Source organism: Chelonia mydas, chromosome 24, assembly GCF_015237465.2.
Source record: "Chelonia mydas isolate rCheMyd1 chromosome 24, rCheMyd1.pri.v2, whole genome shotgun sequence".
NCBI lineage: Eukaryota > Metazoa > Chordata > Testudines > Cheloniidae > Chelonia > Chelonia mydas.
In genome coordinates, this window is record NC_051264.2 from 10,160,672 (window position 1) to 10,177,050 (window position 16,379).

A 16,379-nucleotide genomic window follows, 5' to 3' on the forward strand; every position below is an offset into this window, starting at 1 on the left:
GATTTAATTGGGGATTGGTCCTGCTTTGAGCAGGGGGTTGGACTAGATGACCTCCTGAGGTCCCTTCCAACTCTGATAGTCTATGATTCTATGATTCTAGGGATTTTGCCAGCACTCCTCAAGGCAGGGCATTCTGGCTGGAGTGGTGTGTTACCTGTTGTCAGTCAGGGGCTCCCTTGGTTGACCTGGACTCCCAGGGGGACACGGGCGCTATGAATTTCCCTCCTTGGCACCCTCCACTTGCAGATCTCAAGGCACTTCCTCAATATTCAGTCTCCCAGGAGATAAGCCAGTTTATGAGCTGGAGAAATTGAGGCACAGGCAGCAGAAGTGACTTGCCCCAGGTCGCCCAGCAGCAGAGCCAGGAATAGACCCCAGGAATCCAGGCTGCCATGCCACCTGCTCTGGCCACTGCCCCAGTCTATCTCCCTGAATGACACACACATGAATGAGAAAAGGACCACTGAGGACCACCCACCCATGGCCGTCTCGGAGCTTTCCATGTGCAGCGTGGCTGAAATGGAGGTCACCTGAAATGGAGTCAGGTATCTATACCGAGTTCCATTGATTCCAATGGGAGTTAGGAGCCCAAATACCTTTGAGGTTCTCTGGGCCTGTTAGGGTTTCCTCCCCACACTGAACTCTAGGGTACAGATTTGGGGACCGGCATGAAAGACCCCTAAGCTTATTTTTACCAGCTTAAGTTAAAAACTTCCCCAAGGCACAAATTCTTCTTCCTTGTTCTTGGATGGGTACAGCTGCCACCACCAAGTAAGTTAGACAAAGATTCAGGAAAAGGACCACTTGGAGTTTCTGTTTCCCTCAAATATCCCCCCAAGCCCCTTCACCCCCTTTCCTGGGGAGGCTTGAGAATAATAAACCAACCAAATAGGTAAACCAGATTCTTAAAAAATAGAACTTTATTATAAAGAAAAAAAAAGTAAAAGAAACACCTCTGTAAAATCAGGATGGAAGGTAACTTTACAGGGTAATCAGATTTAAAACACTGACGATTCCCCTCTAGGCAAAACTTTAAAGTTACAAAAAACAGGGATAAACCTCCCTCTTAGGACAGGGAAAATTTACAAGCTAAAACAAAAGATAATCTAATGCCTTTTCTTGCTTTACTTACAATTCTTGTAATTTCTTATTTTTGGCAGGGTTTTAAGAGATGGTTTTTCCTGCCCCTGGTCCCTCTCTGGCTCCGAAAGAACCCACACAAAGAGACAAACAAAGCCTCCCCCCTTCCAGGTTTGAAAGTATCTTCCTTCCCCATTGGTCCTTGTGATCAGGTACCAACTAGGTTATTTGAGCTTCTTAACCGCTTACAGGTAACCTCTGGCCAGAAGGGATTTTATATTACTGCATACATAAAGGTTGTTACCCTTCCCTTTATATTTATGATACGCCCCCCAAATCACAGAGGGTGGTGGACAGCCTGTTTCACACTGGCTGTGATTTCTTCCTGGATTTTTAGGGGAAAATGGAGTTAATGAGACACATGCAACTTTAGATATACTACTGATTAGATAAAAACTAACAATATTTTTCACATTTTAAGGACAATTTTAACCAGTTTATTTTGGGAAACTTTTGCGGCACTAGCCACCTTGTTAGAAGTTTTTGAAATGTGTTGTATTTTAAAATTAAAATCTGGCAGAGCTAAACTTTATTGAAGAAGTTTTTTGTTATTTTTCTTGACAGTATGAAGCCACTTTAGTGCAGCACGGTCGGTTTGCAGGTGGAAACGCCGTCCGCAAACAAATGGGCATAGCTTTTTTAGAGCGTACACAATGGCGTAACATTCCTTTTCACTAATTGACCAGTGGCTTTTCCTTTTAGACAGTTTTTTGCTGAGAAACACGACAGGATGGAATTTTTGATTTGGTCCTTTCTGCATTAAAACTGCTCCCACACCACGCTCGGACGCATTTGTGGTTACTAGGAAAGGTTTGTTAAAGTCTGGGGCCCTTAGCGCAGGGTCAGACATGAGTGTTGCTTTAAGCTGGTTAAAGGCCTTTTGACACTTTTTAGTTCACTGAACTGCGTTTGGCTGAATTTTTTTGGTTAGGTTTGTTAGTGTGGCGGTGATTTGGCTGTAGTGCGGTACAAATCACCTGTAATATTCGGCCAAGCCTAAGAAGGATTGGACCTGTTTTTTTTTACTTGGGACAGGCCACTTTTGAATAACATTTACTTTGGCCTGTAGGGGGTTGATAGTTTCTTGACCCACCTGGTGTCCAAGGAAAGTCACTCTGTTTAGGCCTATTTGACACTTTTTAGCCTTAACAGTTAGTTTTGCAAAAAGAAAAGGAGTACTTGTGGCACCTTAGAGACTAACCAATTTATTTGAGCATAAGCTTTCGTGAGTTACAGCTCACTTCATCGGATGCATGAAGTGATCTGTAGCTCACGAAAGCTTATGCTCAAATAAATTGGTTAGTCTCTAAGGTGCCACAAGTACTCCTTTTCTTTTTGCGAATACAGACTAACACGGCTGTTACTCTGAAACCAGTTAGTTTTGCCTTCCTTATGCGCTCGAAGACTTTTTGCAGATGCTTCAGGTGTTTTGCCCAGGAATCAGAAAAGGTGGCCACATTATGAAGGTAGGCAACTGCAGATTTTTCCAATCCCTCTAGGAGACTATTTACAAGTTTTTGGAAGGTGGCGGGTGCATTTTGCAGCCCGAAAGGGAGTACATTAAATTCATACAGCCCGACATGGGTGGTGAAGGCTGACCTTTCCTTGGCGGATTCATCTAGCGGTACCTGCCAGTACCCCTTGGTTAAGTTTAAGGTAGAGATGAACTGGGCCCATCCTAGTTTCTCTAATGGTTCATCTGTGTGTGGCATTGGACAGTTGTTTGGGCGAGTTACAGCATTTAGCTTATGGTAGTCCACACAAAAGCGTATTTTCCCATTTGGTTTGGGAACTAGAACCACTGGAGATGCCCATGCACTGCTGGAAGGGCGGATTACACCCATCTGTAACATATCCTGGATCTCCCGTTCTATAGCAGTTTTAGCTTGAGGAGACACCCAGTAAGGTTGGACTCTAATTGGGCGAGCATTACCTGTGTCAATGGAGTGGTACGCCCATTCAGTCAGTCCTGGGGTGGCTGAGAAAGTTGGCGCGTAGCTAGTGCACAGCTCCTGGATCTGCTGTCGCTGCATACGCCCAAGGGTCATGGAGAGGTTCACCTCTTCCACACCACCAGCACTTTTCCCTTCATAGTAGACACCTTCAGGCCACTCAGCGTCGTCTCCTCCCTGGGCTGTCAACTGACAAAGCTTTAATTCTCTGGAATGAAAGGGCTTTAGAGAATTAACATGGTACACCTTAGGCTTTCGGTTGGAGGTGGGGGATGCTAGGAGATAGTTAACAGCTCCCAGGCGCTCTTGGACTGTGAATGGCCCTTCCCACGACGCTTTCATCTTATGGGCCTGGAGCGCCTTTAAGACCATGACCTGGTCCCCTACTTTGAAGGAACGCTCTCTGGCATGTTTATCATACCAGGCTTTTTGCTCTTTTTGAGCATCCTGTAGGTTTTCTTTAGCAAGAGCTAAAGAGTTTCGGAGGGTGTTTTGTAGGTTCTTCACAAAGTTCAGAATGTTAGTTCCTGGAGAAGGTGTAAAGCCCTCCCATTGCTGCTTCACCAACTGTAATGGCCCCCTTAACCTCGCAGCCATACACATTTCAAATGGTGAAAACCCTAAACTGGGATGTGGTACAGCTCTGTAGGCAAAGAGCAACTGCTGCAACACTAGGTTCCAATCATTGGAGAGCTTATTTATTTACATATTATGGCCCCCAAAGTTTCATTAAACTTCTCCACCAGGCCATTTGTTTGATGGTGGTAAGGGGTGGCAACCAAGTGGCTCACCCCATGAGCTTTCCAAAGGTTTTTTATGGTCCCTGCCAGGAAATTAGTCCCCGAATCTGTAAGGATGTCGGAGGGCCAACCTACCCTGGCAAAAATATTGGTTAATGCCTGGCACATCCTTTTAGACCTGGTGTTGCTTAGAGCTACTGCTTCCGGCCATCGGGTGGCAAAATCTATGAAAGTCAGTATGTACTGCTTTCCTCTGGGTGTCTTTTTTGGGAAAAGACCCAGAATATTTACAGCTACTTGAGGAAATGGAACCTTAATTATGGGGAGTGGCTGGAGAGGGGCTTTGACCAGGTCTTGGGGTTTTCCCACTCTTTGGCACACCTCACAAGACTGGACATAAGTAGAAACGTCCTTGCCCACTCCCTCCCAGTGGAAAGACTTCCCCAAACTGTTTTTGATTCTTTGCACCCCAGCATGGCCACTAGGATGATCGTGGGCTAAGCTTACGAGCTTTACCCGGTACTTAGTTGGAACTACCAACTGTCTCTGAGGATGCCAGACTTCCTGGTGCCCACCAGAAAGAGTTTTCTTGTATAAAAGTCCTCTTTCTACAACAAACCGGGATCGAATAGAAGAGCTGAGAGGCAGTGGGTTGCTTTGTGCCACCGTTCAAGCTCCCTGGAGGATCTTATCTGCTTTCTGCTCAGCCTGGAACTGTTCCCTTGATGCTGGAAACATTAGTTTCTTACTGGATTGTGGACTTGGGCTTGGTCCCTCGGGAAGCAATGCAGGTGATGGGGCTGTTTCCGTTGACCGTGAACTGCTCTCCGCTGGGGCACTATGGGGTGTTTCAGGCTCTGGCTAAGCCTCTTGTGTAGGGTTATCTGCTGCTGCCAGGGCAGGCTCAATGGTGCCCTCTGGTGTTGGAGCTGTAGACGGGGTTGCAAGCGCTGGACTCAGAGCTGGCAATGGTTCTGGTGCTGGTGGCTCTGCCAGTTCCAGTTTTGGGCCTGGCTCTGGCTGGGTCTCTGCGACTGGATCAACTACTGCTGTCACAGACGTTGGCATGGGGTCCGGTTCCACCACCTCAGTCTGGGTCTCTGGTAACACAGATTGGGCCCTTGTAGAAGTTTACGGAACAGAGCTAGGTGTGAAGGGTTGCTTAGCCTGGCTGCAGATGACCATTCCCACCCTCTTGGCTAGCTTCACATGATTGGCCAAGTCTTTCCCCAGCAGCCTGGGAATGGGATAATCATCATAGACTGCAAAAGTCCACATTCCTGACCAGCCCTTGTACTGGACAGGCAACTTGGCTGTAGGCAAGTCAAAAGAGTTTGACCTGAAGGGTTGAATAGTCACTTGGACCTCTGGGTTGATTAAGTTGGGATCCACTAAGGATTGGTGGATAGCTGACACCTGTGCTCCAGTATCCCTTCACGCGATAACCTTCTTCCCACCCACAATCACAGTTTCCCTTCACTCTGAGGGTATCTGGGAGGAATCTGGACCTGAGAACCTTTGGTGTGACCCCGGTGTAATGAACTGTAATCTGTTGGGGTTTTGGGGCAGTTGGCCTTTACATGCCCCAGCTCATTGCATTTAAAACATTGCCAAGCTGACTGATCAGTGGGGCAAGGTGGGTTGCTGGAGAATGGTGTGGTGGGAGAATAAGGTGTCTGGAGTTTTCCTTGGGGTGCAGGTGGGGCCTTGGGCTGCCCGCGGTGATATGGTGTGGTCTCGGGATGCCCCTTCTGGTATCCGCCCAACCTGCGATCAGGGTTGTTCCTTTCTGCTACCTCCACCCGTTTTGTTCTGATTTTCCTTGCCTCTTTGGCGGTCTGGGACTGCTCGTATTGATCAGCATAAGAAGCAAGACTTTCTTCTGAGTCCATTTTCTTATCCCATAACCACTGTTTTACTTTATTATTGGTCACAGTCAGGAACTGCTCCTGTACAACCAAATCACACTTTCCTTCAAAGCTAGTTACAGCCCTTCCTTTGACCCATTTATTTAACAGATCCTTCATCTGGTTTACATAAGCCACATTACTTAGTCCAGGCCCTCTCTTAAAGGCTCTAAATTTTATTCTGTAAGTTTCAGGTGTAATTTGAAATTGCTTAAAAACCAAATCCTTAAATTTACCATAGCCAGAAGCATCCTCAATAGGCATCTTGTTGAATATGTCCAGAGCTCTTCCAGTTAATTTTGCTACCAATGTGGTCATCTTGTGATCGTCAGGAATTGTATGGAGGGTGCACAGTCTTTCAAAGGTGATGAAATATTCAGCAATATCACTGGATTCATCATACTGTGGACATAGTCACTCCCATTTGTGGATTTTTGGGGAAGTGGAGCCAGCAGCTGAAGGGTTTTTGTCTCTTCAACTCCATAACAGCCAGGTCATGCTTCCTCTCTCTTTCCCTCTCCTCCTGAGCATGCTTCTGGGCCTTCCTCTGGGCCTCCATAGCTCTCTTGTGGGCAGCCTTTTCTCTGGACACTTGTGCATCAATCTTCATCTGTCTGAGTTCCAGCTGTCTTTTATGTTCCTTCTGTCTTTCCTCAGCTTCAGATCTGGCTAATTCCAATTTTTTCTGGACATCACTTTCTGTCATCCTAGCCTTTCTGCACTTATCCTAGCTTAACCCGAGAGCGAGAAAAAAAAAACAACAACACAACTTGTGAATTGCCTTGCAGGACTTAACTACTCTGCCCTGAGGCAGAGAAAAAAAAACTCCAGCTGCTCTCAGCTAAAAGAAGAAAAATGTCACCTCCCTGCTTTCCAAGCAGCGAAAGAAAAAAAAAATCCTTTTAATATCCTGAGGTTTGAGCTTCTGGTTCAAAATGATCCCACCACTAACACCATGTCAGGGTTCCCTCCCCACCCTGAACTTTAGGATACAGATGTGGGGACCGGCATGAAAGACCCCTAAGCTTATTTTTACCAGCTTAGGTTAAAAACTTCCCCAAGGCACAAATTCTTCTTCCTTGTTCTTGGATGGGTATAGCTGCCACCACCAAGTGAGTTAGACAAAGATTCAGGAAAAGGACCACTTGAAGTTCCTGTTTCCCTCAAATATCCCCCCAAGCCCCTTCACCCCCTTTCCTGGGGAGGCTTGAGAATAATATACCAACCAAATAGGTAAAACAGATTCTTAAAAAATAGAACTTTATTATAAAGAAAAAAAAGTAAAAGAAACACCTCTGTAAAATCAGGATGGAAGGTAACTTTACAGGCTAATCAAATTGAAAACACAAAAAATTCCCCTCTAGGCAAAATTTAAAGTTACAAAAAATAGGAATAAACCTCCCTCTTAGCACAGGAAAAATTTACAGGCTAAAACAAAAAATAATCTAATGCCTTTTCTTGCTTTACTTACAATTTTTATAATCCTAAATCTTATTTTTGGCAGGGTTTTAAGAGATGGTTTTTCCTGCCCCGGTCCCTCTCTGGCTCCAAAAAAACCCACAAAAAACCACAAACAAAGCCTCTCTCACCCTCCAAATTTCAAAGTATCTTCCTTCCCCATTGGTCCTTGTGATCAGGTGCCAACTAGGTTATTTAAGCCTCTTAACCCCTTACAAATAACCTCTGGCCAGAAGAAATTTTATATTACTGCATACATAAAGGTTGTTACCCTTCCCTTTATATTTATAACAAAGTCCTACCCCAAGACAGGGGAACCACAGCCCTGAGACTAACCATGGCTTCTTAAAGGGCATCACCACCTTCCCAGCCCCTTGTAATGCTGCACCGGCTCCCTGTTGGCTCCCCAGCATGGCCCTTAGCTTCTTAGAGAAATGGTGCAGCTGAGGGATGGAAAATCCCAGCCCCTTGCTTGGCAGGGGTCATTCTTGGAGGGGATTTAAAAAGCAAACAAATTAAAACCAGATTTGGGAAGCAAAGGCTGAGTTCCATGGCTCCTGGGGCTAATCTTCCCCCGGGGGAGCTGGGCTGGAATTAAAGCCGGGGAAATGTGCCTGCTTGTTTTCAGTGGCTCCCTTCTGAACTCTGAAAGCATCGGAGAGGAGTTGGACGGCACCTATGGAAGCAACACATCTGTGTTTCACACTGATAAAGTCCCGATTTCCGTACTTCAGGCTCAATGACACCAGCCTTGTCTACAAGAGAAAACTGTCCCGATTTAGCCAAACCAGTTTCAATCTGCTGTAGCGCAGAGCCTTCCCGCCCCACCTCCCCGTCTATCCATGCTCCTGTTTCAGGGGAAGGGTTCCTGGCACCCGTGTGGCTTATCTTGATTCCAGAGGGCAGGTCTACACTACCGCTGAAGTCAACCTAGCGTACGTTGCTCAGGGGTGTAAAAAAGCCGTCTATACACACTCTCCCGCAGACATCGCTTCTGCTTCTCGCCGAGGCGGAGTAATGATGCTGGTGGGAGAAAGCGCTCTCCTGACTGGTGCAGCTGCACCGAAGCAGCACTGTAGTGTAGACGTGCCCTCTAAGACTGGCGCTCTTAAACCGAAATGGGCGAGGAGAGATTGGCACCGATTTAACGGCATCAGTTTCTAAACCCATTCCAGTAAATGGGTGTCGTTTTCTCAGGGCTCGGGGGCTGCGTTTTCCGTTTCTCTAAGTGGGACTCCCTGCCTGTGGCCATCATGGGCTGAGTTGCTTTGGGAAGGATGTAGAGCCCAAAGGCAGTAAAGAAAGAGCTGCTTTAAAAAAGCGATTCCACTAAGGCTGCAGATCCAGCCCCTGCTGACTGCTCCTTCCTGCCCCAGGGTGCCTTCCCGGCTGTGCCAGCTTAGTGTACTGACCCGGCTAAGGCTTCGCTGCGCTGCATGGGGACCGCAGGCCGAGTTCATGCACCAGCAGACCCAGCAAACACATTTCTGCTTTGATGATAACATTCACATGGTGTGCAGGACTAACAGAGGACTGCTGCCCTAGGCATGGCAGCCCAACCCCACTTTCTTTGCTGGAGAGGCAGCAAGCCTCGTGATTAGAGCATGAGTTGGGAGTCAGGACTCCTGGGCTCTATAGCCAGCTCTGTCACTGCCTCACTTGGGCATGTCACTTCCTGCCTCTGTGCCTCAGTTTCCCCATTTGAAATACAGGGTAAGCACACTGGAACTCCTCATCCCCCACCCCAAGCAGGGCCCTGAGGCCTAGTTCATGCAGAGCCTTGTAACGCTCAGGCGAATTGCTGCCAAGTGTGGCTTTTTCCCACACATCTGCCCCTCACCCCTCTTGTCTCTACTAGCTGGGATGAGAACTGTGCCTCCTCCCCCCTGGCTGCCCCCCATAGTCCATCACCCCTTGTTATGTTCGTGGCACACACCCAGAGACAGCTAAAAATACCATCTGGGCAGGTTGCAATATAACCCCACTTTCATCCTCATAACCCAGAACGGGAGCACACAGTAACCTGAAGCCCATGCTCAGGGGCCAACTGGTCGCCGTATTTGGGGTCAGGAAGGAATTCCCCCCCCAGGTCAGATTGGCAGAGGCCTGGGGCTTTCTCGTCCTCCTCTGCAGCATGGGGCACAGTCACTTGCTGGTTTGAACTGGAGTAAATGAGGGATTCTCTGTAACTTGAAATCTTTAAATCAAGGACTCCAGTAACTCAGCCAGAGGTTCTGGGCCTAGTGGTGGAGCGGGTGGGTGGGTTCTCTGGCCTGTTACGTGCAGGACATCAGACTAGATCAGTGGTGCTCAGACTGCAGCTCGCGAGCTGCAAGTGTCTCTTTAATGTGTCTCCTGCGGATCTTTGCAGCCCATTATATAACACAGTGTCATTTAATTATTAACTGATCTTAACAATTTCCATCCCACCATCAACTTCAGCCTGGACCAGTCCACACAAGAGATTCACTTCCTGGACACTACAGTGCTAATAAGCGATGGTCACATAAACACCACCCTATACCGGAAACCTACTGACCGCTATTCCTACCTACATGCCTCCAGCTTTCATCCAGACCACACCACACGATCCATTGTCTACAGCCAAGCTCTACGATACAACCGCATTTGCTCCAACCCCTCAGACTGAGACAAACACCTACAAGATCTCTATTAAGCATTCTTACAACTACAATACCCACCTGCTGAAGTGAAGAAACAGATTGACAGAGCCAGAAGAGTACCCAGAAGTCACCTACTACAGGACAGGCCCAACAAAGAAAATAACAGAACGCCACTAGCCATCACCTTCAGCCCCCAACTAAAACCTCTCCAGCGCATCATCAAAGGACGACCTGAAGGACGACATGAAGGAAGACCCATCATTCTCACAGATCTTGGGAGACAGGCCAGTCCTCGCTTACAGACAGCCCCCCAACCTGAAGCAAATACTCACCAGCAACCACACACCACACAACAAAAACACTAACCCAGGAACCTATCCCTGCAACAAAGTCCATTGCCAACTCTGTCCACATATTTATTCAAGGGACACCATCTTAGGACCTAATCACATCAGCCACACTATCAGAGGCTCGTTCACCTGCACATCTATCAATGTGGTATATGCCATCATGTGCCAGCAATGCCCCTCTGCCATGTACATTGGCCAAACTGGACAGTCTCTACGCAAAAGAAGAAATGAACACAAATCAGATGTCAAGAATTATAACATTCAAAAACCAGTCGGAGAACACTTCAACCTCCCTGGACACTCAATTACAGACCTAAAAGTTGCAATTATTCAACAGAAAAACTTCAAAAACAGACTCCAATGAGAAACTGCAGAACTGGAATTAATTTGCAAACTGGACACCATTAAATTAGGCTTGAATAAAGACTGGGAGTGGATGAGTCATTACACAAACTAAACACTATTTCCCGATGATAATTTTTCCCCTACTGTTACTCACACCTTCTTGTCAACTGTTTGAAATGGGCCATCCTGATTATCACTACAAAGGTTTTTTCTCTCCTGCTGATAATAGCCCACCTTAATCATAGAAACATAGACTTTAAGGTCAGAAGGGACCATTTATGATCGTCTAGTCTGACCTCCTGCACAACGCAGGCCACGGAATCTCATCCACCCACTCCTGGAACAAACCCCTAACTTATGTCTGAGCTACTGAAGTCCTCAAATCATGGTTTAAAGACTTCAAGGTGCAGAGAATCCTCCAGCGAGTGACCCCTGCCCCACGCTGCAGAGGAAGGCAAAAAACCCCCAGGGCCTCTGCCAATCTGCCCTGGGGGAAAATTCCTTCCTGACCCCAAATACGGCGATCAGCTAAACCTGAGCATGTGGGCAAGACTCACCAGCCAGACACCCAAGAAAGAATTCTCTGTCGTAACTCGGATCCCACCCCATCTAACATCCCAACATAGACCATTGGGAATATCTACCGCTAGTAGTCGAAGATCAATTAATTGCCAAAATTAGGCTATCCCATCATATCATCTCCTCCATAAACTTATCAGCTTTGTCTTGAAGCTAGATAGGTGCCTTTTGCCCCCACTGCTTCCGTTGGAAGGCTGTTCCAGAACTTCACTCCTCTGATGGTTAGAAACCTTTGTCTAATTTCAAGTCTAAACTTCCTGATGGCCAGTTTATATCCATTTGTTCTTGTGTTCACATTGGTACTGAGCTTAAATAATTCCTCTCCCTCCATGGTATTTATCCCTCTGAAATATTTATAGAGAGCAATCATATCTCCCCTCAACCTTCTTTTAGTTAGGCTAAACAAGCCAAGCTCCTTGAGTCTCCTTTCATAAGACAGGTTTTCCATTCCTCGGATCATCCTAGTAGCCCTTCTCTGTACCTGTTCCAGTTTGAATTCATCCTTCTTAAACATAGGAGACCAGAACTGCACACAGTATTCCAGATGAGATCTCACCAGTGCTAAAACCTCCTTATCTCTACTGGAAATATCTCGCCTGATGCATCCCAAGACCGCATTAGCTTTTTTCACGGCCATATCACATTGGTGGCTCATAGTCATCCTGTGATCAACCAATACTCCGAGGTCCTTCTCCTCCTCTGTTATTTCCAAGTAATGCGTCCCCAGTTTAGAACAGAAATTCTTGTTATTAATCCCTAAATGCATGACCTTGCACTTTTCACTCTCAAATTTCATCCTATTACTATTACTCCAGTTTACAAGGTCATCCAGATCTTCCTGTATGATATCCCTGTCCTTCTCTAAATTGGCAATACCTCCCAGCTTTGTGTCATACGCAACCTTGATTAGCACATTCCCGCTTTTTGTGCCGAGGTCAGTAATAAAAAGATTAAATAAGATTGGTCCTAAAACCGATCCCTGAGGAACTCCACTGGTAACCTCCTTCCAGCCTGACAGTTCACCTTTCAGCGTGACTCGCTGTAGTCTCCCCTTTAACCAGTTCCTTATCCACCTTTCAGTCTTCATATTGACCCCCATCTTTTCCAATTTAGCTAATAATTCCCCATGTGGCACCGCATCAAACGCCTTACTGAAATCGAGGTAAACTAGATCCACTGCGTTTCCTTTGTCTAAAAAATCTGTTACCTTCTCAAAGAAGGAGATCAGGTTGGTTTGACACGATCTACCTTTTGTAAAGCCATGTTGTATTTTGTCCCAATTACCATTGACCTCAATGTCCTTAACTAATTTCTCCTTCAAAATTTTTTCCAAGACCTTGCATACTACAGATGTCAAACTAACAGGCCTGTAGTTATCCGGATCGCTTTTTTTACCTTTCTTAAGAATAGGAACCATGTTAGCAATTCTCCAGTCATACGGTACAACCCCTGAGTTTACAGATTGATTAAAAATTCTTGTGAAAGGGCTTGCAATTTCATGTGCCAATTCCTTTAATATTCTTGGATGAAGATTATCCGGCCCCTCCAATTTAGTCCCATTAGGCTGTTCGAGTTTGGCTAATCGATGAGTCTCTTTAGACTTGGTATGGCAACACCCATTTTTCATGTTCTTTGTGTATATACACCGGACCCTCGCTATCGCCCGCATCGCTGTAGAGCAGATTCTCTTATAGCGCGGTCGCGGCAATGGATCCCACATTTACATATTTAAATTGGGATCCATGGCAATGCATCCCCTGCGTTAATGTGGGACCGCGCATGGATCCCAAGCCCCGGGCTATAGCGAGGGTCCGGTGTATCGTCCTACTGTATTTTCCACCGCATGCATCCGATGAAGTGGGCTTTAGCCCATGAAAGCTTATGCTCCGATAAATTTGTTAGTCTCTAAGGTGCCACTCCTGTTCTTTTAACTGATCTAAGTTATTAACCAACCAGGATGCTTTTCCTATGTTATTAATAGGGCCCTACCAAATTCGCGGCCATGAAAAACATGCCACGGACTGTGAAATCTGGTGTCCCCTGTGAAATCTGGCTATTGGAGGGGGGTCGCAGTATTGCCACCTTTACTGACTTCTGTGCTGCTTTCAGAGCTGGGCGGCCAGAGCATGGTGGCGGCCAGCCAGGCACCCAGCTCTGAAGGAAGCACCGCCACCCGCAGTGCAGCAGTGAGGGTGGCATGGTGGGGAGGGGAGTTGTCACTTTTTTGAGCGGAGGCAGGGCCAACCTTATGGGTGCGTGATGTGGGCGACTGCCCAGGGCGCCATGATCAGGGGGTTGCTGTGGTCACCACGCAGCCAGCCCAAGGCCCTTTTAATCTCCAAGCGCTGGGGAGGGGCAGGGCAGGGGCTGTGGGCACCCCGGGGCTGGGTCAGTCCCACCCCCAGCAGCAGTGCAGAAGTAAGGGTGGCAACGCCACACCGTGCCACCGTCCCTTCTGCGCTGCGGCTGGTGGCGGCTCTGCCTTCAGAGCTGGGCTCCCGGCCAGCTGCCACTGCTCTCCAGCTCTCCCTCTCTGAAGGCAAGTGCAGCCCAGAAGTAAGGGTGGCAATACCGTGACCCGGCTACAACGGCCTTGCGACCCCTGCCCAGGATCCTGTTTTGGGTCAGGATCCCCACCGTTGCAACACCGTGAAATATCAGATTTAAATATCTGAAACCATGAAATTTAAGATTTTCGAAAGCCTCTGACGGTGAAATTTACCAAAATGGACTGTGAATAGGGTCGGGCCCGAGTTATTAACCAATTAAGATATCAACTGGCCCTAAGTTATCAACTTATTTGCTGTGAGAATAATATATATATATATAATAATGTATATATCATATAATAATATTCTATATCAACTAAATATTTCCCCAGCATACTGTTTAAATATGAATAGTACTACAGTAAATGAAACCATGAATTCACACTGCTCTGGCTCTGTTGGGTAATGCTGAGCGCTAATTTGGCTCCTGAAGCACTGAGGTCTGAGTACATTGGATTTAAATGATCATGATGGTCCCTTCTGGCCTTGAAGTTGAGGAATTTGTGAGAGACAAAGCAGGCTGCTCCCTAAGGAAGAGGGGCATCACTCACCCCACCATGCTCTAGGCTGGTTCGGGCCAGCCTGACTGCCCATCACCATTTGCAGGTTTCCCTACGAAGGCCCCTAACCTGCAAGCAGGACCAGGAACCCCTCTACCGTCACCCTCCACATTCTTAAAGGGATTGCTTGCAATTCGAGGACAGTCCTCAATACTCTGCACCCTTCAGATGCTGCAACGCCACTCCACTTGGGTGCTGATGGTTTGTGATTGGTCTCCCCTGAGCAGTGAGGGCTCTCTGTATCCTGAGCCAGCTTGTGCCTCCAGAATGGCTGGTCCATCTGTGATAAGGGCCTCCTGCAGAGAAGGGGCTTCGGCAGTGGGGTGGGGAGAGATAACAGCCCTCAGACTTTCACTAGCAGCTACCAGCACAGGGCTCTTCATACACAGGCATGGACTAAACCCCCGACTCTCCCTGTCATGGCATTGGGGGAAACTGAGGCACGGAGCATGCAGGGGACTGCCCAAAGCAGAAGCAGAGCCATGAGTAGAACCTGGGTGTCCTGATTCCCCCCCCCCGCCCCCCGTGCCGCACCCAGCAGACCGGCCTGGCTCAGACGTTGGCAGAACAGGGTCTTTGATTTGGTGTCCACCCAGCGGGGACAGCCCAGACAGCAGCTGAGCAGCTCCCCACAGCCAGTCACACCACGGCATAGACGGCACCAGGGCCTGGGCCGAGTCCCTGAGCCGTTCCCAGCCTCGGGGGCCGCTCCGGGCCACTGCGACAGCGGCACCAGAGACGGAGAGGTGACATGAGCACTGCCTGTGTCTTTCCCCATAACCGTCCCAGCAAACCACAGCGCTGGGGGATCGCCCGAGAGGGGTGTACAGCTGGAAGAGGAAGAGATGGGGGTGTGGGGGGCGGGGTAGATGGACAGATAAATTGCTGGTGGAAGGATAGACCTAGCCTTAGTGCATCGTCCACTTCATGCGTTCCGCGCGCCCCCAGAACTCACAGAGACCTATAACCCAAACTCTGCAAACAAACCCACGTCTGTTCCTCTCGGGAAGTGCATAAAAAGCCCCGACTAAGCCCCTGAGTGTGGAGGCTGGAGCACTTCATTTATCACAGTCAGCTGGAGCCCAGGGGGACTTGATGCAGCCCTTTGACTTCCCAAACAGAGCTCTGCCTTACAGCCAACAGACAGACGCAGGGGGCGGGGGGCGGGCTGTGTATATCATGACATTGCTCAGCACATTGCTGGCCCCGGATTCTCCCCAGCTAGCGGAGCAGGGACACAAGGCTTCGGGGTGGGGGGGGGGGTGAGAGAAAGGGGTGGGAGGAGGGTGGAGTTTCTCTTGACCCAAGATCCTGTTTCAACAAGTGGCCCTGTCCAGAGAAGGAGAGGGGTGAAGGAGGGAGCTATTTAAAGAAAGCTGGGAAGTCTCCTCTATTGACTGCTTTTTCCTTTCCTCCTCCTGCGTTCCTTCCATCCATCCCCCGGCGCCCCGGGCTGACAAAGATGGGGAAAGGGGTGAGTAGGACACTTTGAGTGCATTTTAAGGGGCTCGTGCTGGGAATGGCTTGAATGGGACTGAAGACGACAGTGCTCCTGTGGTAGAAAAAGAAGCGGGTAAACGAACCTGAACTAAACACCACATTCCCCGAAGGAGAAGTGGGTAAATTCCGTCTACCCGAGTTTGCCCTCAGCTACGCGACGGGGGAACGAGGGACTGGAGAGCTTCCAAGTTTGAGACAGGAGTGAAGCAGCACCAAACGAGGGGGAACGTGGGGATGTACCTTTCTGGGGCTTGTTTGTGCAGCTTGGAGGGCAGGCAGGGCCAGTGCTTAATATGTGCCAGGGCTGAGTGCTGACACCTCTAGGCTTGGCAGTTCAGAGCCCCGGCACCTCTGGGCTTGGCAGTCCATAGCCCAGCACCTCTGGGCTTGGCAGTTCAGAGCCCAGCACTTCTGGGCTTGGCAGTTCAGAGCCCAGCACCTCTGGGCTTGGCAGTCCATAGCCCAGCACCTCTGGGCTTGGCAGTTTAGAGCCCAGCACCTCTGGGCTTGGCAGTTCAGAGCCCCGGCACCTCTGGGCTTGGCAGTTCAGAGCCCGGCACCTCTGGGCTTGGCAGTTCAGAGCCCAGCACCTCTGGGCTTGGCAGTTCAGAGCCCCGGCACCTCTAGGATTGGCAGTCCATAGCCCCAGCACCTCTGGGCGTGGCAGTCCATAGC

At 48.5% G+C, this 16,379-nt stretch overlaps 1 protein-coding gene across 1 annotated transcript in view; it reads left to right on the forward strand.

Moving 5' to 3' along the window:
* Positions 1-15,527: 15,527 nt before the first annotated feature.
* The window catches only part of LOC102938341 (sodium/potassium-transporting ATPase subunit alpha-2), a 32,693-nt gene continuing 31,841 nt past the window's right edge, over positions 15,528-16,379 (forward strand). Inside the window, exon 1 of the mRNA XM_037883251.2 lies at positions 15,528-15,678. Within this exon, the coding sequence (XP_037739179.1) occupies positions 15,667-15,678 (12 nt within the window). The 5' untranslated portion in view covers positions 15,528-15,666. The remainder of the gene's footprint in view (positions 15,679-16,379) is intronic.